We start from the raw sequence: 27,504 nt of genomic DNA, 5'->3' as shown, positions 1-27,504 counted from the left end.
TAATCTTGGTTATCGGGTGAAAGGAGCAAACTCCTGACTAAGGTTTCTTTTATTAACAAGGGATTAATTGCACCACATCACATAGGGAACTTGTTGACAAGAAGGAACAGTGCGGGTAGGATTGGTGAAAAGGAGGGAATGTTTCACATGTACGTTTTGCCCTCTGCTAAGACTAAAAATGCCAGCAGATACTGTATGTCTGGAGTACAACAGCTCTGAGACAGGAACACTCCCACCTTCTTCAGAATATTTAACTCCTTGAAGGTAATGCTGCACCAAAGTTTGCCACAATGTAACATCCAGAAGTTGTAGATGTTTTTTGCTTGATAGTCCTCATGAGTATAGACTTGTATCTAGTTTTGTAACGTCATTGATGTTTTGTAGGAACATTTCAGCTAATTTTCTCTTCAGACCTTTCCCAGATCGGAGCGCATAGAGTTAAGAGACTGATCTGTGTTAAATTGAACATTCAGTATTGCAGGGTCCCTAATCCCTAAGCAGATGCTTTACCAGAGTCTCATTATTGTCCAGAAGTGGCTCTTGTATGAGAAAATGCAGTCATGCAGAAACGGCACAAACACGATTGACTTGGCTATTGTCACTTAGTTTTCTTTGAACATGATGCTTTATTAGTTTAATACCACACCCAAAATTTGGTCTGTACACCTTTTGGCTGGGTTCACACGGTGCTTTTTTTTGTAGTAAGAATTGCATGCTTTTTATAATTGCAGTAATGACTAGCACATGTTACTATGCATTTCATCTGTAAGCTAATGGCCATCAAATTGAAAACCTCTAGTTTTCTGGTATAGTAAACATAGTTACATGTACTACTCGTCATGTACTATGTGAACCCTGCCTAAATGTTATCATGGATTCCCATGTCCTGTATCAAAATATCTTGGCTAAGGCAGAGTGGATTAACACCCCTCCTAGCACAAGGAACTGAGGGCACATGCCCCACCAACCATTCATTATTAGAGATGAGAGAGTACTATTGGAAACTGCCATTTGGAATAGCATGCTCCCATGGGAATGAATGGACGCAGCCAACACGCAGGGGCTTAAGTGGCCGGCCGCTGGCAAAGCCTGCATGCCTGCCGCTTCCATTCATTCCTATGGGTGCGTGCTATTCGAAACGGCCATTTCGAATAGTACTCGCTCATCTCTATTCATTATAGCTCTCTCTGATTTCACTTGTTCACAAAATAGGGCAGTCTATACAGCACAAAAAGTGGTATGTTAATGCGCGTCAGCTTGGTTTATGCCCAAAGGACACTTTTTTGACATAAATACAGTAAATGTATAGGTTTGCTGCATACATGAGAGCTTTCCTTGGCGCATACACTGAATGTAGTTGACAAGCATGATGTGAACATAGCTATATTGGTTTTATGTGATTTGGGTTCAAATATGTATACAGTCTTCAAAATAGGAAAGGAAGCAATACTATGTGAGGGTTGGAAAAAAGTTCTAACAAACAATCTTCTGTCTTTGCCTTGAGGAAGTGCAATATAGTGATCATTAGACGCTCCTACTATTACTATGAAGTAAAACAGTATATGTCTAAGGCCTCGTTCACATCTGCATTCGGTATTCCATTTGGGGAGTCTGCTTGGGGACCCTCTAAACGGAATACCGAACGCATTAAAAAGGGGTGAGCAATGAAACCACACGGACCCCATAGAGTATAATGGGGACTGTGCGTTTTCCGCGCAGTGTCCGCACAAATCATGCAGAGACAAAAGTACTTTTCTCTGATTTGTGCGGACACTGCGCTGAAAACACAAGGAGCCCATTATTGTTTGGTTTCATTGCTCATCACTTTTTAATGCGTTTGGTATTCCATTCGAGAGGTCTCCAAGCGAACTCCCTGAACGGAATACTGAATGTAGATGTGAACTGGACCGAAAAGGTTTCATGATATCTTTTCATTTCAAAACATCAAAAAATAGCTCATGTCCTTACTTTTGTCCGTTTTCACGAATCCCTTAATATATATACTCAAGTGTATGATGTATGCGTGAAAATGGGCACCCCCTGGGGTGCAAAATGGACAATAAAAATGCCACGTGAATCTAGGTTGACCCTGTGGTTGCAGAGAATGTTTTGCTTTTACCTTCGTACATTATGTACAAATCAACAAGCACATAGACAGGACAATGAAGCATCCATGTAAGAATGAGTGCAATGCCCGAGCTCCATGCACCTACATACAGTGTGGAGATACTCTCCTTCTCAATGCTCTGTCTGTAGATAAAGCATAAACAATGAGGCCATTGTTATAAGCAGCTCCACATATGTGAGTTAGAGAAGGATGTGCTATTTTATGCTAGAGGATTACTCTGGCATGCATTTGTTGCCCTTGCATGAACCATTCACGTGTCTACTAGTGAGATATAAAATTACAACCCCACCCTCCCTCCTTCTTAAAAACTTGCCTATCTCCTTTTTAACCTCTTCAGTTCAATGTCAGCCCTGTACTTTCTCTCTATAAAATACACTGTTAAGTCTACGGGGACAAAAAGAACAAAAGAATCACAACTTAATCCTGTCTTCTTTCATTCAGTATAGTGGAGATTACAATTTCCCCTTTGGGTTTTTCATGGTCTGCAAAGACAAATGTTTCTTTTGCTGCAAGGATGGACTATATTGTACATGTAATACTTGTCTTTATTGACATGCCTTTTGTTCTATAGTTGAAGCATCGAGGGTTATAAAAACAACCTGTTGCAAAAATAGTACATACTGGTCTGGTGTATGTCAGACTAAAACTTTATACTTATGTATCTGACGCAAAGATATGGACAAACACTTTCTGTCCATTTGTGTCGGTGATAACTAATAGCTGAGTTCGGACTTTACTAGCTAAGTTAAAGCTCCAACAGTTTTCTTTGTTCAGTTTCCAGAAATTCCCTGCTGGTTCAGTGTCTGTACAGCGCATATTCTGCTACAGTGCACTATAGGCAATATAATAATAATAATAATAATAATAATAATTAATAATTATGCATTTTATTTATATAGCGCCAACATATTCCGCAGCGCTGTACAATTTGTAGGGATCAACTACAGACAGAAAGATACATTACAAAGAAATAGTCACTTCACACAATGGGACTGAGGGCCCTGCTCACAAGAGCTTACAATCTATGAGATAGAGGGGGTGACACAAGAGGTAGCAGGGGATAGAGATTACTTCAGCCATTGTACAGTAGCCAGTGCAGAAAACACTACATGTTCCATGATGCAATGTATCCAGATCTTTACATTACTTTAGCTCAGTTGTTGAGGAATCGACTGTCACTTAATGGATGCTGATAGATGCCAAATCACAGAATTCTGGATGTGAACTGCACGTGGTGTATAATGTAGTCAGAGCCACAGAATATTAAACTATAAAATGTAAACTATATATATATATATATATATATATATATATATATATATATATGTATATATTACATAAACTATAAAAAAACAAGGATTATTCTGCTGATATTTGTGGAATATTAAAATTTATACTTGCATTGTAATAATTAAGCCAATAAAAGTGTGGATAAAATCTTGCTTGCTGTACAAATGCAAAACACATTGTATGGTTCTGCAAATGACTGGAAATGATGAATTCTGAATTACTGGTGCTGTGACGCAGAAGGTACAACTTGTGTTAAAAAGCCAGGCCGGAGCAGCAGTGATAAAAGAGTGCTCTCAATAATTTACTGCATAGTCATGATGAGAGATGCCAGACAAGCTGCCTCTTCCAACACACATCCACTCAAACACTCAATATCAGCCAAACCACAAGCCTGTTTCTTGACAGTGAAAGTGTGTGTCACTCCAACTATGACATTCCTCTGAATACTGTACAGAGTGCTTTCCCTTTATGCCTGTGGCTTTTTTTTTTTATTATTTGGCTGTACTGAGGAACACACAAACCCTCCTATCCATGATGTATAATTAAAAATTTCCTGCAATGTGTGGTGAATTTCTTTTGGAGTGAGAAGAGAGATGCAATGAACATACCGTGCCAAGCGTGTGGATACAGAGTATATTACAGATCTTTTCACTAAGATTCATTTCCGCCACTATAAAACAAGGCACTCTTTATCTCTCCGTTTGGCATGTTGATCATTTATGCACTATGCTCAGTACCCTAACTATATGTAGGTGAAGACATCTCCTTGGTATACATGATGCGCTATTGAGCTTTTTTCTTATAGTTACTCAGAATCGTTATCAATGGACCATTAATTTATGGTAAAGAAAGCCAGAATGGGATACTTTTGTGTCCTATCTGGAGCTGCCGTAAACTAGGCACAGCTTCTACATTAAGATACAGAACATTTATTTCTCCAACTGGAACCAGCCTAACACCATATGGCTAAGTGGTGGTAGACTGCGCTGCAGTTTTAGTGTTTGACTTCATTAGTGCAGGGGAGACATGATCTCGCTCCCCTGCTCCACACTAACAATAGATCACTTATGCTGGTGTCTTTGAACTTAAGGCTGCCTTAATAATGAAGCTGGGTCTTCTCCAAAAGCCCATAATGAAAGTTACCAGACTGAAAGATTCGCTTTATTTTGTCTGCTCTAGCCGGTCCCTGCTTAGTAACCAGAAGTGTAAATCGTCTGCCTTGGGATGTTACCTACAGAAAAGCGCCATTTTTCTCATAATACCTTTCTTGTACTTGTTTTCACTTTGGATAGAGCTCCTAAACACACATTCACTACTGACCCCTGTTATCCTGTATATGGGGCACAGATTAATTATGTATTATATTTTTAACATAGTTGAGGAGTAATTTAGGTAAAAAAAAGTATTTCAAACATTCTGAACGGTCTGGTTTTCAAACCTTAAATTCTGGCTTTTTTTTTTTTTTTTTTTTTTTTTGAAATAGCCAATTCTTTCTATAAGCAAACTACAATATAAGCCATTCATAAATATAGCACAGTGCCATCTAGTGACCAGGTCATCCTTGTCTTCTAAGAAAACGCTGTGACTTTTGAGTGTGATCAGTTACTGCTAGGTTGTCACCTTGCATTTCTGTAGATATCTAAGTGTATTTTCTGTCTGATAAAGTATTTTATGGTTTGTTGTATTACTACTGAATCATGTGGCAGTGGTAAAGAGATGCCTTGTTCCTGATATTTAACAGGATTGCCGCCTAATGCTCTTATGGCTGCAAACAGTCTGCTGATACATTCAACAAGTAAAATATTGTTTGATGTATTCATTTCAGCAAAAGTAATATTGTTTGAAGTGCATAGTAAAGCTTTCTGGGTTTATTGACTGTAATACTGAAAAGTTGTACAACATGTTAATCTCTTTCTGTCAGTACCAACATCCATTAAGACCTTATCAGAATTCTATGCCATACTGATACCAAACACTGTAATGATCAGCTACACACCAGTGTCAAAGAAGAAAGTGTACTCTATGGCATTATAATATAGCTGTAATTGGCGCATTTGATGGTTTCTTGGAGTTATTAAGATGAACATCCAGGGGAATATGCTGTTTTACATGCAGCATCCAATTCCGTGTAGCCACCCATCAAGGTCTGTAGATCCAGTGGCTTAGGGTATATTAAATCATGTATTTGCCTGAGCAAATCCAACATGTATGTGCAAAAGGATCTGCAGCAGAAATTGCAGGCTGACACTTTTGCAATGGATCTGTAATAGTTAATCCACATGGTGCTAATCCATGACTGTTCTTGGCAGAATCTGAAAGAATCATGAACATGATCATTATTTCTGTGGATGATTTTTCTTCTGCGATAGAGTCAAAGATTTTTATGATCTTTGTGAAAGGGGTTACAAAAACCCCAGTCACTTGGATTGGAGCTGGATTGTGAGCGAATTTGATGAAGACACAATGTAAGGCCAAGTCTTTAAAGGGGTTTTTATATTTCTGTCTCTCCAATTTGCCTGCTCTCTCTTTTTCTCACTTCCTGTATTTTTCAACAAGATGGTGGATGGGCTTGACCTGTTTGATGGACAGGGCACTATGAAACATCCTGGTAGATATAATCACCACATTGATTTTTCTGCAATGTGTGTATGGGATTCGCTAGAAGTGACTGTAAAACACTGCAGTATCCACGTGGGGTCCCGAACTAAAGAGATTTTTCTACTTTGTCCACCAAAATAGGGGATAATTGTCTGATCTCTGGGGGAAGGGAGAGCTGACTGCTGGTGCTGTGCTAGACAGGGCTGTGGAGTCAGAGTTAGAAAAATTGTTTTTTTTAAAAAAATGACATACTCCACCTTCAAAATTAAATGATGAATTATTCTTACTTTCATAGAAATTCAATGACCAGTCCAAGTATTGTTCAGGAGGAAAGCCTCCTTTTGAGTGGAGTACCAGTGTACTTGTGTGAATGAAACACCATTCACTGCTATGGGACTGTAATTTCCTATGGATAGGAGAGAAGTGTCTATAACAGCACAACCCCTTTAATGAATTAGAGCATCTTTATTGCTTCTGACTGACCATGTCTGTCAACCATTTATAAAGGAGTCGAAAAAAGAGTCAGGCTGTGGAAAAATAGAGCAGTTTGAGTCGGTGATTTGATCCTGGGCTGTAGATGGCCATCCTGAGATGTATGTCAGTTATGGGGTGAGAAACATGAGACAGTTGTGGACCCCTCCCATTCTCTTTATCACTGGCAGTCCCCACAGTCAGATCCACAGCAAACAGATCCTTATACCCTATGCTGTGGATAGGGGATAAGTAGATATCTTGGGAAAATCCCACTAAGTGTTGTATGTGCATCCAGTAAATACGTAAATGTAAAGTGGCGCCCTGTTGTGACATAAACCAGGGCATTATTTAAGCAATGAATGTTTAGATTTTACCTCTTGCCAGCCTTTTAACAAAGACAAATGCATTGTTGTTTTTTTTTTTATTACCCTGTGGTTTGTAGCCTATGGTGTTATTGTACCCTCAGTAATGGCAGTCATATTGTTGGTGAAGTCAAGACAGTGCTGGGAATAGGCAGAGATATGAGAATGATATCACCAGGGGATTGTTATGAGGGCCTGCATATGTGTTTGGTTGAGAATTTTGTGTGTGAATTCAGGAGACAAAAAGAAAACACCAAGCCATAGATACATGCGTAATATTGTGAATAAAGAAAGCCTGTGAACAGATGGCAATATAAAAGAGAATGGGAAAATATAGCAGATTAATGCAAATTTGTAAGGCAACATAAAGGACAACCACACAGCTAGACACCCTGGATACTTCACTTGCAGTTCTAAAGAAAACTGCAAAAATAATAAGATTGATGGCTGTACACTAAGAGAATAGCATGCTGCTTTATAGCAAATAGCTTCTCTCTGTGATAATATTATGTGGCGTCAAGACTTCCTACATATAGACTCTTTCATTTGTTGTTAGATCTATACATGTATATGAAATAATGCATTGCTATTTGGTTAATTTTATTGGCTCTTTCAATAATGTATGGATGACATGTCTATATTTCGTGAAGGCTGGCATATTCTAGCATGGCGGTTACTAGTGGTGTTGTATATAATTCTTTATGCCATGTTATCTCTAGAGACCAATATATCTTGATCACATTGCTTTCTCCAGCTGATGGGAACAGGGTAGTTCCTTCTGCAGGAAATACTTGTACCTGGGAGAACACCCTGTTTGCAAAATGTATTCTGAGACTAAGCCAGCGTGTCCTCTTTAATATGGATTACTCCATTTACAGTTGTGTCAGCATTGCTCTGCCAATATTATTACCACTCCTGGAGTTTTAGTGTAAATCTGCCCTTGATGCATATTCATACAGAACCTGACAGCTTTGTAACAAGGTAACTGCCCTGTGTTCCTCTGACTCTATATTTTATCCATTGTAACAGGACACTGCCCTCCTGTCTTAGTGCAGAGGCATCCATGATCAGCGCTATATCCAATGTGACGTTTCTATACAGGCCTCCTGCTGTTTCATTCATAACCACAAAACAGTCTGAAATGTCGTTCTTCCTTCTTTTTTTAACAACTTTCAAGGAGTTAATGGACTGTGCTGGCCCCCTGCCAAAACTTTTAAGAAACTTTATTAATAGGGTTATGTGGCTGGGACACCATAGCGTGTGGGGATTTTATGGGTTACTCAGCTTAATGAATAAAAATATGGCTATACAATTAAAGCTCCTGCCTCCTAACTAGCCTTGTCTTCCCTTTGCAAGCAACCACTTGTTTAACGTCTATCGACAAGTCCACTATCTCTCTCTCTTTTTTTTGTGATACTTTAACAAATGTGTAAACATATCAAGCACTCTTCACAGTGGTACTCTGTCACGTGCTGCTCAACTACATGTGACTCTTTGCTCCTTAGCGGAACTGTTATTGCAGAGAAATGGTGGCCATATTTGATGTGTGGTACTGTAGTTGAAAACCTGTCGTTTTGGCCACTCGTATCAAAAATTGTTATATATTGTTTAAGAAGGTCACTTCAAAAAGAGAAATAGTACAGTGTTTGGCTACTGGTCCTGAATGTTTTATATATATATATATATATATATATATATATATATATATATATATAATTTGATTTATTTGTCACCTCTAAACCCTTGCTAGAAAACGCTGCAAGGCTGAAACAGTGTAGAAACAACTTGATGACTTTTAGAACTAACAGGTTTGTGGGTTTTCCAGAGGACGCACCTAGAATCGTGTAAAGTGTGCCGCACGTCGCTGCTATCTCTAAGAGATTTAATGGGAAGGGGCTAAAGTTATTTAGCCAGTGAAGCTGCCTTTTACATCGCACAATAAAATCTTGGTTCAGCAAATCTCCCATTAAACGTGTAATACCAAAGAGCACTTAAAACAAATTAGCACTCCACACAAATCATATAATTATCATGTCTTCTCCCGAGTCTGAAGTTACGCTTCCAGGGGAAAGTGCCATGTTGTCGTATACCGTGAAGAGACCTACATGCATTTCTATTCAGCAATGATCACAAAGCAACCACACTATGACAATGCTAGACTGTTCTACAATATTTAAGGGGTACTTTTTCCACAATAAACCGGCCCATCAAGTGCAGAATGAAGTAATTCCTTTTACATTGCTGTCCGTCTGTATAATCTTTCTGCTGCAGCAGAGTGAAGTTATAAAAAGTCATATGTAACTTAAACTAAGCAGTTACAATTGAAAGTGTCCATTGGTTTTACCTTTGTGGCCTGCACCCACTGTATATTAGAGAATAGAAACCCTCCAACCCCTGTCCTAGCTGATGTATCACCTCTCATATTGAGACCGAGAATGAGTGGAGTGCTGGCTGTGCATGTGCAAGGCTCCCTCTACTTGTATGCTCCATCTGCATGCAGAGCTCCCATTATCCACATAGGTGGAAATACCCCTTTAAGGACTGTTGGAACCTCTTGTCTTGACAAGACTGACATTTTTCTTTATTTAGGCCCTCACATGAAGTATCCAAATATGAATATTTTCCATTGGAATGGGTCGCAGAGTTTTCGACACTTGACTGTTACCTGTGCAGAGTTGCTACTTTATTGGAAATTATAAAAAAAGAAAGAAAATGGCCACCACATTTTCAGTCTCATCACCAGAGCCAGACATTGCTGGGGGCTGGCTGCTAGAGGCCACCAGGCTACTGGACAACTAAAGAGACACTATGGAGAATACTACAAGACTATTGCTGTTATATGAGGCTGAAGCCCACATGAATGCCTTGAGTCCCACAAAGAGTTGACATCACCACCATACAGGTTTTTGCTGTAACTAGAATAGCCCTTGTGAAATTGGCGCTCTAGTGCAGTCGAATGAGGACTTATGTCTGTCCTTTACTGATTCCTTGGAGTATTGGAGTACAATACAATAGTATTGTACAGTACTCCAGTAACAGTACAATATTGGAATACAGTGCTAGAGGGCAAAACAAGATTATGGCTACAGAACCCGTCTGTCTCAAAGACCACACATGAAAACTTGCCATCCAGCCCTTGCCGTATGGCCTCCTGGACCAGTGCCTTGCAGACTTGGTTCATAGACTTAAAGTGATAACTATAAGAAGCAGTTTTAGTGAAGCTAGCCTTAAATGCCCTTTCCTTTATTTAACTGCAGGGGCAGAGCACGTGTTGCCTCAAAGCGTATCACATCACTCTTTGTAAAACTGTACAGGATACGTGTGTGTACTTGTGACTTAGCTGTTCTTTTGTAGCATGGGTTAACGCTAGTAATGCAGCGCTGCTTGTATTGGACGCTAGCCACAGTGAGCACACTCGTACCTGATGGATTTCATAGCCCTGCCTGCAAGTGCTGCAGAAAGAAGGGCAGAAAACTATCAGTGGATGAAATTCCCTCCAAACACCTTCAATCTGGGTTTCATAAACTGTACTCAAAGAGAAGGAGCCATAAAGTTTATTGCCGAGCTAAAGTATCTGCAGAAAAGGCGGTTAATTGAAAAGTGGGTGGAGACGGCTGCCAAATGAAATGTTTACATTAGCACAGCTGTATTGTAAAAACATTCTGCCCCCTGCGCCGTGTAATTACAAGATATTCCTGCACTCCGCATCTCCACAAACTTTATCTCCATTGCCAAGAGTGTTTTGGCACCGAGCGGCTGTAATTTTGGCAGTCAGACACATGCTCTCGAGTGCAGGCTGGATCTAAAATGGCTGCCAAACAGTTATCCTGAAATGTCGTCGACCGAACACCACGTGTTTTTGTGTAAGGAGGGTACAAGTCAGTAGTGTCCTAGGGCTGTGACATGATATGAAGCAATCCTGATTTACCCATGTAACACAGATAGGGAACGCTGTGTCTTAGATATCTATTCATGGATAAGAGACTTTGTAGAATAAATGGACGTATACACCTGTCTGCAGCTGCACCATTATCACTTCAGCTTCAGGGAGAATTCTTCTAAATTAGGCATTGATAACTAGGAGTTATATGATGCTCAGACCAAGTTTTATGTCATTGACTGCTTAAACATACATATTTTACAGTGCCATGCAGAGTCCCGTCCCAGTGTAGCAGGGTGTTACGCCCTGTGTAATTGATAAGGTTAGAATTTGGAAGCGGTCAAAAATAGCCCTACATGATACGGAGGATCTGGCTTCCATACAGTGTGTGCTATACAAGAAATAATGCTAAAGAGATAACCCAGTGTTCATTTCTGTTGTATTATAGAATAAGGCAGGACAATTCATTGATTTCACTTGCATGTTGCATATGTTTAGAATACAAAGGTTAATAGGTAAGGCTGAATCATCACGTTGTGAAAATGCTTCATTTTACAGTACCTGCAAGGTGGTTAGCATTCTGGCTAATTTCATGCACACATAGTAGAAAAATCTGCAGTGTCAATTATACCTGCGGAAACACTGGCGTTTTCCATATATGTATAATAGAGGCAGAAAGTCCACAAAGGAAAACTGCGAAATGCAATGAAAAATATTGCAGGAAAAAATGCGATGCGTTTACGCTATGGTTTTTTTCCATCGCATTTTTTTTTTCAGCACTTCACTACGTGGGGCTTTTGTCTGATAGGAAAAATGTGTGACTAAACAACACACAATTTATTTTAGAATACAAGGGTGCCACTTAAATAGGGGTAATTCAGAGTGAATCAATAGTATTTGCCAAACAAGACTATAAGTCATTGTAGGTGGTGATGGCGGTGGCCACTTATGGTTTGTGAGCACGGGGTATATTGCAGATTTAGCAGCTTTATTAAATAGTGCCACATAGTGACATGTACAATAGCCATGTGATATAAGTTTGCAGGATTGCAATTCTTCACTGTGCCTATTGTAGTAACATGGTCGTGTTGCTGCTTGCAAGGTCCTGGAACCGACCAGTGGGGAGAAATCCAACCCTGCTGCAGCCACATTCACTAAAATGAAGTTTGACTGGCAGTGGAACATTTGTAATGCTAGCCTTGCATGGCCACAAGTCACTATGTAGTTGTACACACAACAGCTTATAGGAGGGGGCACCAGAGGCCCAGAAGTATTGTGCTGTATCAAAATCCATAACATCAAAAGGTTACTATGATTGATAATGCCTATATACGTAGCTTAGTAGATGGTAGAAAATCCTGGTTCACATGTTAAAAAATACAGAAATTATTTTATATTGGAAGGAAGAACAACAAGGACTTGGTTGTTCTGGTGCTAGCAGCATTCCAAGACCCACACGCCTTAAATCTGTAATGACCCTGGCCGTGTGGAATCCCGCACAGGATCTGCCTAATAATGTTGAGGAATAGAAATAAAGCCGACTTGGATTAACCCTTGTGGCATACATGCTGCAGAACAGTATTTCCTTTAGGCCAGGGCTCCATGTGGCCGAAATACCGCAGCAAAATCAGTGGTGTTTTATAGTCTCTGCAAAGTGGACTAGCGAATCCCGTCCACACATTGCAGAAAAAATATATTCAGTGGACATGCTGCGATTTCTAAAACTGTCTCGGTTTTGAAAATCACAGCATGTCAATTATACTCACGGAAACGCTGGCGATCTCCCTATAGGTATAATGTAAACAGAAAGTCTTCAAAGGAAACCTGCAGATTTTCTGTGGAAAGCGCTGCAGAAAAACTATGATGTGTTGCTGTCGCAGTTTTTCCCGCAGTGCTTCCTGGCTGCGGCCCGCTACATGGGGCTTTGGCCTTAAAAAAGAAAGCACAAGCCTGAGTTGTCATTTTCTATCAATCTGTCAAAGTGGTTTAGCTTAGTTGTTCATAGTGCAAATTGTATCTTATTATAGTTGAAACATCGCTTGTCACCCAGCTTTCCCAGAATTTACTTCAGTTTCCCAGAATGAAAGTTGTCCATAAACATAACATAGCTGCCTTTATGTTTAGGTCAGGTGAGAACAATAAAACGTCATTCACATGTAGTGGCGTGGATTTTATTCTGAGACCTGAAGGCGTGTTGCTGATTTTCCTAGCTACAACTTGCTTATTATGCATTATGCAGCAGATTTGCATAGAAGGAAGTAAATCCTTGGCAAAATCCACATGTAACACATGCAGACTTACAGCAAATCTGTGGCAGGAAATGTCTTCCATGTCTGAGCTTACCCTTATTCTTGCTGGAGAATTTTTTTATTTTCTGTTTTGTGGTGCAAAGCCCTGTATATACATACAGTATTACACACTAGGAAATGTGTGTATCTTTTTGTTTTGGAAACAGACATATCCAGACACTAGAGCAGCGTTTTGACACAAAGAAGCTTTGAAGCCCTGAAGCCAAATAGACAGGAGGCCAGAGTTTAGCTTCTTCTTTCTCGCTCCTGCTGCTTTTACAGGGTTATGCTAGCAACACAGTTTTTTTTTGTTTTTTTTTGGCAGTGGAGAACAAAATGGCACTTGAAGGCCAGTGTCATGGTATTTTAGTATGTCTTTACAGCTGAATAATGTGAATGATTAACCTACAAATAAAACACTATGAAGCGAATCCATGGAATGAAATGGTAGACTTTGCTTTCAAATGAGGACAGTACATTCTTTAGGAGATAGATAACCAGGACGCACATGAACTAGCTGATATCCTTATGTAACCTCTTCACCCTTTCCCCTCTACGCTCTCCCCCTTCTTGGGTAATAAACATTGGATAGCGTGCACCGTGTCCTTATTTGACTGAATTATCTCCGGTTACACTATATTATTTGGCCTTTCAGATTAGCTGCTCCGATCCAGCCTCTAAGTGAAGTCTTCTGATGAACACGTCCTGCACATATTGTGCGTTTCAGCAGTCCCACCAGAATGCTGGATATTAAAAAGAGGACTTGTTGCTTACCACCAAAGTAAAGTTTGTGGATTTTGACAGTCAAGCGATCATGTAACATATGAAATAGGGTGATAATTCTCAGGTGTTGGAGAACTTTAGATTTTAAGACAGAGGCCATGCGTTCTGGAAACGCAGTGTTTATTGTTGCAGATTTTGCCGCGGTTTTTTGATCCAAAGTCTAGAGTATATTTAACAGAAGGGAAATATCTAAGCGCTTCCTTTATATTTTCCATTCCTTTTCAAGCCACTCCTGACATTGGCTCAAACAAATGCTGCGTTTCTGCAACATGGGGCCTTAGTCTAAGGCTGGGGCTCCATAAATGCTTGCGATTGCCATGGGAAAAATCGTGGCATTTTACAGTCAGGGCAAAGTGGATGTGATTCTAACAAATCCCATGCCCATTTTGCGGTAAAAACAGTGGTGCTGGGGAGACACAGTGGCTCAGTGGTTAGCACAGTAGCCTTGCGCAGGAGTCCTGGGTTCGAATCCCGCCAGGAACAACATCTGAAAGGAGTTTGTATGTTCTCCCCGTGTTAGTGTATATTTCCACCCACACTACAAAGACATACTGATAGGAAAATAAATGTACATTGTGATTCCTATATGGGGCTCACAATCTACATTAAAACAAAAAACAGGGTGCTAACATGCTGTGATTTTCAAAACTGGAAATCGCAGCATGTCAATTATACCTACAGAATCGCCGGCGGTTTCCCCATAGGTATATTTGAAATAGAAGGTCCACAGAGGAAGCATCTGCAAACTTTCTGTTTTAAGCACTGTGAGAAAAACCGTCATTCGTTGCCGCTGCGGTTATAACTACAGCTCTTTTTTTGCTGCAGGATGTCCGATGGGGCTTTAGCCTTAAGCCTATGCATGCTATATAACTGTGACATTTCTCATTGTGCTTTTAAAAACTTCCTTCATGTTGCTGTCCCCAGTGGACTAACTATACTTAAATGCAGAGAGAAAGTGCTGTCCCCATAGCCCTGCCTCGGATTTGCTTTAGTGCTACATTTGATAAGGAGTAAGATTTCTATCAAAATTGCAGAAATGTATCCTTTTTTTAAAATGCTGAGCTAAAGATAGGAAATCCTGACCACAGTGCCCTGTAAATTTGTTTCAGCCAGCTAGACTAGTAATGTGTACGCGGAGCTGGCAGTAGAAACAACAGAAGAGAGCTCCAGCCTTGGCATTTCTCTTGATTGGGAATCCTGAGATCAGGGTGTTAAACAGTCGCTTGTTGCTTGCCAGCAAGCTGGGCTTCCCTACTGATTTAGGTTTGGCAGTGATATGGCTCTTCACCCTGTTGCCAGTCTAGCTGCCAAGGAGACAGGACCAGCTCTGCACTTCCTGTCTTCCTCATTGTCCTGGCTGAGGATGGGACAGAGTGTGCCAAGTGCACGATGCCAAGAACATATTCCAGCACTGGTCAGCTTAGAGCAGGCCAACGTCACCTGTGCTGTTGACAATTGAAATGCCTCAGACCTTTTAGGAGTTTAAAGCAGCAGCTCAAAAAATACAAAGTGTTCAAATCTGCTCCTGGGTTTACATACCTGTGTGCACCTATAGTGAGCCACATGGGTGGTGGAAATATTGCTTCTTTTCCATATATTCTACATTAGACAAAAAGAGATTCAACTGAAAAGGAACATTCTCTCAAAGTTGCAGTTGTCACTTCCGCTCCCCCAAAATGGAGCAAACATTTCCAAATCAAGGCTGGATTTGCACACAGCATTTAGTAGTTCTTTTTCCCCTAAGTGTTTTTGTTGCTGTTTTTTTCATTTCATTCTTGTAAGTGTCAAAAACACTGCAGCTACATATAACTTTAAAGGCAATAGTGAAATGGAAAACATACTTGCATACAAAGCATTATAGTTTTTTGAGGTCCCAATTTATCCCCCCATAATGCAGCATGGTGTGTTTTTTAGTGTTTTTTATACCATGTGATGGAGGCCTAATACCTAAAAAAACCACTGAATTTTAGAATACCTGCAAAGTGCAACAGATTTGTTTTAATTGTTTTTTTAGTTGCATTTCGCATCAGGCTGCAGCAGAAAAAGCGCTGCAGAAAAAAAACATGGCGGCAGTGAGATTTTTCCTTAGCACTTTTCACAGAAAGTCTGCAGAGGTTATCTTTGCAAATTTTTTGCCTCCAATATACTTATTAGGGAAACCACCAACATTTCCATAGGTATAATTGACATGCTGCGAATTCCAAAACCGCAACGGTTTTAGAAATCGCAGCATGTCTGCGGTGCATATTTCTGTCACAGCCAAACTGCGGCGTTTATGCCACGTGGGGACTTGGCCTTAGAGAGTTTTGCACTTGGCACTTTACACTGCTGTCATATTTTTGGATGCATACTATATAGATTTTCTCTATAGAATTTTCTCTAGTATGTTGGGCCTCATTAACATACAGTTTTAATGCAGTTTTCTGTGTTTTTCTTTTTTTTTTTTTTTTTTTAATTTTTCCATGATCAGGATTAAATTGACCAAATTAGCGTGATTTTAAAGTCATCCAGTTGTCCATAGGTTCTAAATGTTCTGAACAGACAACCTCATATACCTTACTGGTGCACTGTTGAGTGTGTTTTGATTTTCATTGAATGATTATGGTGGCGGATATCTTGCAACATTTAGAGATATACTTTACAGCAGCCATGTGGACTTAAGTCTTCTGTAGCCTGGCAATCCTCTGTGACCTGTACAGAGGTCTTTGTACGTCAGATTTACAGTCTCATAAAAGAACTGTAATCTGAGTGCTGTACGGTCAGACAGGCAGAACATTATATGGAGTTATAGTCAGTCAGCATGTAGGCTGCTGACTATTAATTTCCTGCAGAGGAGAACTAGTTGTTAAAGCTGCGAGCAGGCACCCGTTCCCTAAGGGCTGTTGTCTTACAAACATTATTGTAAAGTCATCGAAAGGCTGTATTTTGTAGGACAAGCACTTTTTCTCTCCATAACACAGCAATGTGAAGACACATGCACAGCTCTCCTGGCCCTTTCCCACACATTAGGGCAATTGTGAGAGACATGAATATCAGTCACACAGAGATCCCGCTGCTGTGTTTACAAAGCTATTCGAGAAAACAATTAATAAATGCAAAAGAAAATGCTGTCAAACTTGTATAAGCAGACGTCTCAAGCACATGTGCTTTCAACAATAGGCCATTAAAGAGGGAATGAAAAGCCGTTTGAGGTCATCATAACCTAAACCAATAGCACAGGACAGCCTGGCACTTACGCTGTCTTACTTCACCTCATACGGACTGTAGAACTGCGATGTCTAAGATGGACGTCGATTGCAATAAGCATGTATTTGAGCGTTAATATTTAGGAGACTCTACTGGGGTTAAATGAATCCGCTTGTAGATGTGGTATATATGCAGATTTTGATGCTGATTTAACTCTTTGCATTTCAAACGGTAAAATGTGCTGCAAGGCCATAGAAAATCCTCATCAAAATCTGCACTAACATTTGGACTTTGTAAAGGATTCATTGCTGGCAGAAAAATACTCTCTGTTATGAAGCCAAAAATACATGAGCTACATTTTTTTTTTTCCATGTCAAAAGGCTAAATACAATATACATGTTCACAACCCCTATCTGACAACATATCAATATACTTTTAGGGATACATTTATGGATTTGCTGTGAAATTCACCCTATGCATTTAAAAAAAAAAAAAAAAAAAAAAACACAAAAGAAAACAATGGGGCCCCACGTAGTATAAATGCCTCAATTTGGCCTCTGCGTTTTACAGTACCTCCAAAATGAATGGGATTCTGGCTAATCCCAGCCACGCATTGCAGAAAAATATCTGGTTTGGAAATGCTGCAATTTCAAAAAACGCTGGCGTTTTTGTAAATCACAGAATGTCAATTATAACTACGGAAATGGCATTTTCCATAGTCCACAGAGGAAAACTTGGACTTTCTCTGAAAAGTGCTGCAGAAACAAACGCAATGCGTTTCCTCCACAGTGTTTTCTGAAGCGCTTTTAGGCTGCAGCTCGATACCTGGGGCCTTAGGGTCCATTCAAGGAGTTTTTATGGTGAGGATTTTGGCGCTGAATCCGTGTCAGAATCCACGTGGAAAAAGAGCCTCCCCATAGAGTTCTATGGGTTCTGCTAACTTTTTTCCCGCTAGCGGATTTTTTCTCCTAATGGAAACAAAGCTTCATTCAGGCGGATTCTGCCTTACTTCAATGGCAGGTTTTTTTTTCAGAGTGGAAAATTCCACACCAAATTCCTCACCATTTTCCTCCGTATGAATGGACCCTTAGTCTAGAGGTCATTTTCTGCACAGATCTTTTACTCATTGTATGAATAGGTTTTGGTAAAACTTCATTCTTTTTATTGGTACTATAATATCTCAAGGGATATTCAACATCATATCCATTCGATATGAACATACTCTAAGGCTGCGTTCACACTGACTTTTTTGGTCAGGAATTTGGTTAGGAATCCGCCTCAAAATCCTCTTCCAAAAAATGCCTCACCATACAGTCCTATGTAATCTGCTTGTATGGTAATTGTTTTCCGCTAGCAGTATTTTCCACTAGTGGAAAAAACAATCAACATTTCCATTGTTCAGGCGGATTCTACCTGAAAAAATCAATGCAAGTCAATGGGAGGCGGAAAAACTGCTAGTGTTTTTCCTGAGGCGTTTTTGACAAAAACTGCCTCAAAAAACTCCAGGCGGATTTTCCGCCTCCCATTGACTTGCATTGATTTTGTGTAAGCGGAAAACGCCTCAAAAAACGCCTCAGGCATTTTCCTGAGCGGATTTTTTCTGACCAAAAAACTCAGTGTGAACGCAGTCCTAGGGCTCGTTCACATGGGGGTCGGTGGGGCGGATTTTGGCACCGAGAGTGATGCGGGGAGCCACGTCACTCTCGGGTCAAAACCCGACTGCCACGACTGTCACAGTCGCCGCTTCCCCCTACGGAGTCGGCTCAAATTAATGGACTGACACCAGAGGTTGCTGCCGCCTGAAGAAAGGGCAGATCGCTTTTTTTCCCCGCTATCGGCAACATGGCGATAGCGGAAAAAAGAACGCTAGTGGTCTCCATAGACCACCATTGTATGGAGGCGAATTTTGAGGTGAAATCCGCTGTCAAAATCCGCCTCCATGCTCCCGTGTGAACTAGCCCTTAGACTAAGGCTCCAAGTAGCAAAACGCAGCTAAACAACACTGTAGAAAAGAACACAGTGGAAACACATCAGGTTTTTTTCTCAATCATTTTTCATTGTGTTTTTGTTTTAGTTTTTCTAAGCAGATTTTCTTCCCACAGGTACAATTGACATGCTGCGATTTTTAAAAACGTGGGCGTTTTTGAAATTGCAGCTTTTTTGCCACAGATTTTTTTTCTGCATTATGTGGATGGGATTACACAGAATTTCATTCACTTTGCAGGTATTGTAAAACGCAGCGTTTTTGCAATGCGGGGATTCAGCCTTGCAAATCAACATCTGAAAACTGCATTGTACTTTGTGTAATCTTCAGACAAATTGAAGTTCTGGCACAGAGTGTGGGTCCATTCACACGGAGTAAATGCGCGTTTATTTTGGCAAAATACACGTGTAAAAAATACACGTGTAAAAATAAGACTCCCATTGACTTCAATTACATTTTTTTACACGTGTAAAAAAACTCGGCAAAATACACATCAAAATACACGTGTAAAATATCATTGAAGTCAATGGGAGTCTTATTTTTACACGTGTATTTTGCCAAAATACGCGCGTGTTTACTCCGTGTGAATGGGCCCTTTAAGTGTTTTCATCTTTGCAAATATCGGAATGGATATCTGATTGCAGTTCCTCTCATAGTTAGCAAAAAATCCCAACTATCTTATGACAGCAACGCCTCGTGTCATTTTGTCCTGAAATGGTTAATAAGGCCTGGCACCCGTATCCTCTCCTAATTTACCTCTAGGAAATCTTACTGCATTCCTGCTTTTTGTGCCACCCAGACATCTGGAGAAAGCCTTTATTCCCTGGGAAAAATGGTAGGCAGTGCCAAATCTTATACCCATGGTCTGTGTGTCTCTCTCAGGCTGCACATTTCTGTCCTTCTGGGCACTCCTATTTCGCAGCTGTTAAATCCAGCAATGAATGGATGCCTTGCAAAGGCAGATGGTTTCCTCCCTCTGTGCCCTTCCCTCAGCACGTACATGGACACACATGCAGGCTCACTTCCACAGCTGACAGCTCTGTCATTCCATAAACTGGCAGGTGGAGATACGCAGACCACAATGCGACTTAAACTGTGTATTCGTGCCACACATTAAGTAGGGGCATCCATGCCCAACCTCTGCTCAACAGAAGACAAATCAGCAAATGCCATTTAGATATTTCCATTTTTCCATTTAGATGCATAGTTGGCAAGAACTTTGCATGTCTAGTTTATACCTTAGCACTAAACTCATTTCACAGATTCTACTTTATATGTTTCAGTATTTTAATATATCTATTGATCTAGTATAAGAGAGAGAAGTGTCTTAATTTGGAAACTATTCCTTAACCAGACAGCCTAGGTTATCGCTATATTTTTTGTGCATTGCTTACTTATTCTTTTAATTGGTCCAGAAACAGCATGAATATAGTGGAACATATTTACTAATACTACATTAGGCTAAGGTCCCACGGGCCATATCCGCAGCAGTAAAGCGCTGCGGGAAGAACCGCTGCGTGAACGCATTGCGGTTCTTTCCGCAGCTCTTTTAAGAGAAAGCACACAGAGTTTCCTCTGCGGACTTTCTCTTAACATTATATCCACGAGAAAGCCGCCGGCGTTTCCTTAGAACTAATTGACATGATGCGATTTGTAAAGCCGCAACGGCTTTGCAAATTGCAGCGTGTCTGCACTGCGATCTTTTCCGCAAAGTGGGGATGGGATTCACATGAATCCCATCCACTTTGCCTGCACTGTACAACTCCGCAATTTTTCCCACAGCGTCTCCGCTGCGGGCAAATCGCGACATTTACGTCCCATGGGGCCCCGGCCTTAAAATTTAGCACAAGACTAGATGCAACAAACTTATCAGTGGCCCACACTGTACATTACATTTGGTTCATCTTTAGACACTGTAGTCTCACTTTATATCACCTTTTGGTTTGCTTACCCTTCGTTCACATCTGCATTTGGTAATCCATTCGGGGGGGTCCCCATGCTGACTCCCCCAAATGGAATATAAACACAGATGTGAACGAGGTGTTAGACCAGCTGAGTTGGGGCCAGGAAACTCAGTCCACTTATCACTTAGATTTACTGACTCAAGCATAGCTCAGCTGAATGGACATGCTGAGGTCAATCTGGCCAATACAGAGACTGAGCTTCACAGCCTCAACTCGATGATACTAAAGGTCCATTCACACGGAGTAAACACTATATCATTCTTAGGCCAGGGCCCCATGGGATGGAAATACCGCAAATTGCATCGGCAGAAATGCAGCAGGAAAAATCGTGGCAAAGTGGGTGGATCCCATGTCCACTTTGCAGTAAAAACTGTCATGCGGACACACCGCCATTTCCAAAACCAGTGCAGTTTTGGAAGTCGCAGCATGTCCATTATACCTACAGAAATGCCTACAGTTTACCCATATGTATAATTGTAACAGAAAGTACGCGGAGGAACTTTCTGACTAAAGCGCTGTGGGAAGAACCGCGATGGGTTGCTTGCGGAACGCCTCATGGGGACTTAGCCTCAGGCTAATGCCCACGTTGCAGAAACACTGCTTTTTTTTTTTTGCTGCAGATTTTGTTGCGATTTTTTGAGCCAAAGTCAGGAGTGGATTGAGCAGAAGGTAGAAGGATAAGAATTTCTATATATTTCCCCACATTCCTGTTGTAGCCACTCCTAGGTTTGGCTCAAAAAATGCAGCAAAATCTGCAACAAAAGAAGCTGCGTTTCTGCAACATGGGGCCTCAGCCTAAATTTTCACCAACGTTTATACTAAAGTTTTGGAGTAATTTGGTACCTTTAAAGTAACGCCATGTTTGTGTTAAGCCTTGCCCCCTTTCCACGTGTAGTTAATAAAACACTGTGACATATGGCTTAGACACCAAGATTCTGGCCTAGATTGATTAGTAAATCTGCTGCAATGCGGTAGAAGTCTTAGAACTGTGTCCACAAGGCCCATTAACACAATTCTAACTGCCTTATGGAGTCTTACTATAATAAACAACTAAATAAAGAGTCACTGAGCAGCAGTAGTATTCAGTCATTTGCCATTGTGGCTTTTGTCTCTCTTTTTTTTTGTTATTTTGGACTGAATTGAAGGTTTGTATTCTGTCATGTGAAGAGTAATTAATGTGAAAGTGTAATTATGCAAAGCTTCTTATACAATGTAATCAACTCTACGCTACCTAGAAATCTACTCCGCATGTTTGTCTAGCAAAAAAAAATGATGTCTGTTCAACTACTGAACATTCTGAAGGGGGCAAAAAGAGTAATACTTGTAAAACACAAAACACTTACCTTTTTTCTTGATTTCTTTACAGATCCTGGACAATCAGGAAGCCCAAGCCACAATGATCCTGCCAAGAATCCACCAGGTAAATATAACCCCTGGAAAATTTACATCCTAACAATGTCTGAGAACAAAAGTCGTACTGTGATAGCTGAAAAGTGTATAATTGGTCAGCAATCTGCTTTGCATAGGCAATGGGAAGAATCAGGACAAGCAGTGATTATGTTACTGCTTTCATTGTAACCGATGCTTAGCTGCAACTTCATTAACATTTGCTTTATCTTGGGGAGTTTGGAATCTTGACTAATAGACACTTTTTACAAAACATATAAAAGGTCACATCTCATTTCTCCTGACCTTGTGGCCCCAGGCATTAGTATTAAATGCAGGTAAGTTAAAGTACTCATTGTGCCAATATGGCCATCTCTTAACTGTTACCTTTCCAGTACATTTATTGTTAAAATGGTTTTCTGAGACTCATGACTGTTCATCAATATCAGATTGGTAGGGGCTTCACTACCGCTTCACCCACCTATCAGCTGGCTAAAGTGACCAAGGAGCTCCAGAACATTCAAAGCTCCATACACGGTCTAGTGGCTGTGAATAGTAGTGCAGCTATCTCCCATTGCAAAGTCTACAGTGCTGTGCCTGTTGCGATGCTTATCATGGAGCTTCTTCAATCCGCTAAGGCTGATCTTACACAGCCGTAATGATTTTACGGTCCGCAAGTTGAGGATCAACAGAGACTCTGCAGACGCCGTAAACTGCCGCACTCGCCCATAGAGTTCTATGGGCGAGTCTGTGCAGTACCACAATTCACTGCTATTACGGACATGTTCTATAAATTGCGAACCACGGATGCGGCCCGGCCACACCACGGATAAATTATCCGGTCGTGTCAGAGGCCGCATTTTTATTAGAGATTTTTTTTTTATTTTTGCTTTTATAAAGGCAGCATAGTTATCACGTATATTGTTGTTTGTTCCATATTGGGCTTACCAAATAGTTTCCCTTTGTCACATATATTTTGATGGAAGCTAAATAGCTTATCAGAGTGTTTTGGAGTGTGGGAGGAGGAAACCAAAGTGCTTGGGGGCAGCCCACATAAACCTAGTGAGTACATACAAATCCCTTTTAGATTTTGTCCTTTGCTGGATTCGGACCACATTGCTAACCACTTACTAATCTAAAGGAGTCGTCTCCTTTAGATTACGATATGAGCTACTCATATTGTAGTTACACCTGAACGCTTAACATACATGTTAAATTAAAATATAGGAAAATATCAAAATATAAATAATTAATCCATGATGAAACCTTTGCTTAAAGCAAAAGTTAAGCTAAAAATACATCTTGGAGCACACAGGTGAACTTCTCTTGTTTTACATTTTCGTGTTTCTATTGCAGATAAAAGACATGGTGTGTTTATTATACATAAAATCACTTATCTCATTCCTTATTTATTTACCCCTTTATTCCAAACAACACCATGAAGTTTGAGCAGGCCATCAGAAGCAGTAGGGTCTAAATGGCTTACTGTTTAAAAACTGTCTGGATATATGTTTACATAGCAGCTGAAGAAGTCCGGGTGTGAGTGAAAGAGACATTGGGAACACGGGCTGTCTACTAATCTGGCCAGAATGTGGTGTTCAGTAATAAAAGAGCTCACCACTTCAAATAGGGGAGGAGGAAGCGGAGGAAAGGATTTACACAGCCATATATTCAAAACCACAACTCTCCTTTTCCTCTCTCCATTACTCTTGTTTGTCAGTGTAAACCTTTATGCACATACTGTGGTTATATGGTCATTTTCTTTTATGTTTTTCTTTTTTTTTTTTGTAGTATTGTAACTTTATTTTCATTAAGACTTCGTGTTCACTGTAGTTGTTTTGAACAAAGTGAATGTTTTTGATAACTCACATTTGATTTTTCATTTTCTTCTTTTTTGAAGATAATATAAAAACACTGCAAAGTTAGTAAGGGCTCGTTCACATCTGCGCCCGGTCTCCGTACTGCAGGTTTCCGTTTCCTGCACAAAACAGAGGCAGGAGACGGAAACCTGCAGGACTCTTTCTCACCCATTCAATTGAATGGGTTTGAAAGATGTCCGGCCGTGTGTGGCGGTGAGCGTTTTGCCGTGAAACCAGGTTTTTTTAATCCGGACACAGAGTCAGACATGCAGTACTCTGTGTCCGGATTAAAAACACCGGTTTCGCGGCGGAGAGCATAAAACGCTCACGGCCGGACCCGGTCTGTGGTTTCCATCTTCTTGCATGCAGAAGACGGAAACCACAGAACGGAGTGCTGAACGCAGGTGTGAACCTAGCGTAACATGCCTAGGTTTAGGTCCTTGCGTCATCTTAGCCAATGCAGTGGCACTTATGACACCGATATACTGTAGTTAAAGGGATTTTCCATGGTTGTGGTTCTCATGTGAGAACTGTGACCCCTTCTATGTTGACATAGCATGCTGTCTGTTTTATAGCGGCTGTGCGATGTAATTACAGCCCTATCCCATAGAAGTGAATGACAAGGCTGTAATTACATTGCATGGCTGCTATGAAATGGCACTGAAGGGGGCCACGACTCTCAAATGAGAGCTGCGGCCCCTTTAAACAGCCAATCTCCAAGGGTCCTGGTTGTCGAACTACCACTGATCATTTATTGATGGCAGTTCCTGAGGAGCCTAGCAAGCTTGATTGATGGTTTGTGTAATTTCCATTGACTTGTATGAAGAAAGGTGCACAAAATGGAACTAGAAATATTATATCTACTCGTGTCTATTAAAATAATAATATTTCTATGAATGCAGGGTGTTTGCAGTCACTGTAAAGCAAAATCTTTTAGCATACAAAACATAAATAGTTTTCTTAATGCTAATGATTTTTTTCTCTTTCAGGATACCTTGAAGACAGTTTTGTGAAGTCTGGTGTTTTCAATGTTTCAGAGCTAGTGCGAGTGTCTAGAAGTAAGTATTATGCCATTCATTATTTTAACTACTACATCTATTCTAGGTGCTAAATGCAAAGACTAGACACGCTTTACATGCAACAACGTATCTAACAGCTATGCTATAAATTTCATGCACGTTTTTCACCTTGTGTCTTTTTATATGAAAAGGGAAGTATTTTTTTTATACTCAGTATATTATCTGAAAATCCATCTTCTCAATAGTATTAGTTGTTTCCTGACAGTGGCCTTCCTTATCATTCATTCACTTTCTTCAGTTATTTACATGCTCATAGTTTGACCTCCTTTTTTTTCTAGCGTGGGTTGTGGTACAAGACGTTGGTCTCTTTCTACTACCTGAAAATACTATTGAGAACTACCATGTGACCTCAGATTTAGAGTCAAAGCCCCTATTTTTTTTTTTTTTTTTGCTTTACCTCTTTTGCTCTTCTCTTTCGTAAGCCAAGGACATTTGGTGATATCATCTTCAATCTAGTGTTCTGTAAGGTCCATTTTAGTTTTAGTCCTGCAATGTTTCACAGAAACAGAAGCTCAACAAGAGTACAGATACTTGATATAAGTGCCAGCATCAGCAATACAGATATAGAATTTTTTTTTATTTATAACACCCTGCATAGCTACAAAAACACCATGTAATATTCACATGTAAAGCCTATCAACACTGCATGTACTGTACTTGAAACTCTTGCACAATGCAGGTTATTCCTGTTGGCAGCAAATGTCATGCAACAATCACTGTTCGCTGTCATGCTGCAAAAATTTTGTATGTAAGTTTGGAATAAAGTGTTGTTTAATTTATTTCTATTCATGTAATGCTGTCATGTAACAACCACTGCATAGCACTAGATAGAAAACCAAATCCGGCAAAGTTATACTCATCTGTTATAAATCTGTTATCTGTTACTACAAATGCATAATGTGTTCCTTCACATTTATTGACCTTTACACTGACTTAATGTACAGGGAAGTTGACGTCATCTTCTTAATGGAAAGACAATGCCAAGATATTGAAAGAGAGTTCCTGAAGATAAGCTCAACTATTCTGTGCAGTGGTTTTCTTGAAGAAATTCAGCCACCAAAACTATATTTACATTACTCATAGATTGGAAAGCTTGTCAAATTAGGGCGACACTTCCTTAACAGACCAGATGACATTGTCACTGTAGGAGAAATGTAGTAGCGGTAATCCATGTCTTTAAGAGTGGTAGGCACTATTTTTGTTAGCTATCTACTGTAGCAAATTTAGGCATGTCCTGAATGGGTGTTCATAATATGGAGTCTTTTTTTGCTTTATAACTTTTGTCACCCCATCATTTTTCATCTTCCTAGTCCAATGACGGGATAAAAAAAATGTATGACGTCGGGACCACACGGTGGCTCAGTGGTTAGCACTGCAGGCTTGCAGCGCTGGAGTCCTGGTGTTCAAATCCCGCCAAGGGCATAAAATCATCTGCAAGGAGTTTGTATGTTCTCCCCGTGTTTGCGTGGATTTCCATCCCATATTCCAAAAAAAGACATACTGATAGGGAAAAATGTACATTGTGAGCTCTATGTGGGGCTCACAATCTACATTTAAAAAAAAAAAAATGTATGACAAGATCATGTTCACATAGTTTATATTCTTTAGTGTACAATCACAAAAGTTGGCAATGATTTGGAAATCTCATATAATTTGTACATACTTTATTCTCAATAGAACATATGAAGCATATCAGAAATTGAAAGACAGACTTTTTTTCTATTTCATTTGAAAAAATTAAGTCATTTAGAAATTGATGGCAGTAACACATTGTAAAAAATTGTCTGCCGTTGTGTAGCATTTCCTTTTTTTCACTCTGTAAAGTAAACGTCTGGGAAGTAAAGAGAGCGGAATGCTGATCTACTCTTGTCTGATGTGTGATTCTAGCTGCTCAACAGTCCTTGGTCTTCTTTGCTTCATTTTTTTGTTTCATAATGCGTCAAATGTTTTCTGTTGGTGAAAGGTATGGCCAGTTCACCACCCAGATTCTTCTTCTGTGAAGCCATGCTGTTGTGATGGAGGCAGTATATGGTTTAGCAGTGACTAGCTGAGAGAGACGTTGTTTGGATGGGAGCATATTTTGTTCTAGAACCTCTAGGTACTGCTCAGCATTGATAGTGTCTTTCAAGATGAATAAGCTGCCCATGCCATAGGCACTAGTGCAACACCACACAATCAGAGATGCAGGCTTTTGAATTTCTCTTCTTGAGTCTTTAAGACATGGTGCCCATGATTTCCAAATT

The 27,504-nt window shown here is 40.2% G+C and overlaps 1 protein-coding gene across 7 annotated transcripts in view; it reads left to right on the top strand.

Moving 5' to 3' along the window:
- NFIB (nuclear factor I B) overlaps positions 1-27,504 on the top strand; it is a 354,487-nt gene that overhangs the window by 237,892 nt on the left and 89,091 nt on the right. For all 7 annotated transcript variants that reach the window (XM_075279439.1, XM_075279467.1, XM_075279417.1 and 4 more), the window contains 2 exons: positions 22,304-22,357; positions 25,172-25,240. In XM_075279439.1, coding sequence (XP_075135540.1) covers positions 22,304-22,357; positions 25,172-25,240 — 123 coding nt within the window. The remainder of the gene's footprint in view (positions 1-22,303; positions 22,358-25,171; positions 25,241-27,504) is intronic.

This window comes from Leptodactylus fuscus, chromosome 1 (genome assembly GCF_031893055.1).
Source record: "Leptodactylus fuscus isolate aLepFus1 chromosome 1, aLepFus1.hap2, whole genome shotgun sequence".
Classification (NCBI taxonomy): domain Eukaryota; kingdom Metazoa; phylum Chordata; class Amphibia; order Anura; family Leptodactylidae; genus Leptodactylus; species Leptodactylus fuscus.
This window is presented reverse-complemented; position numbering and strand designations above follow the sequence as displayed.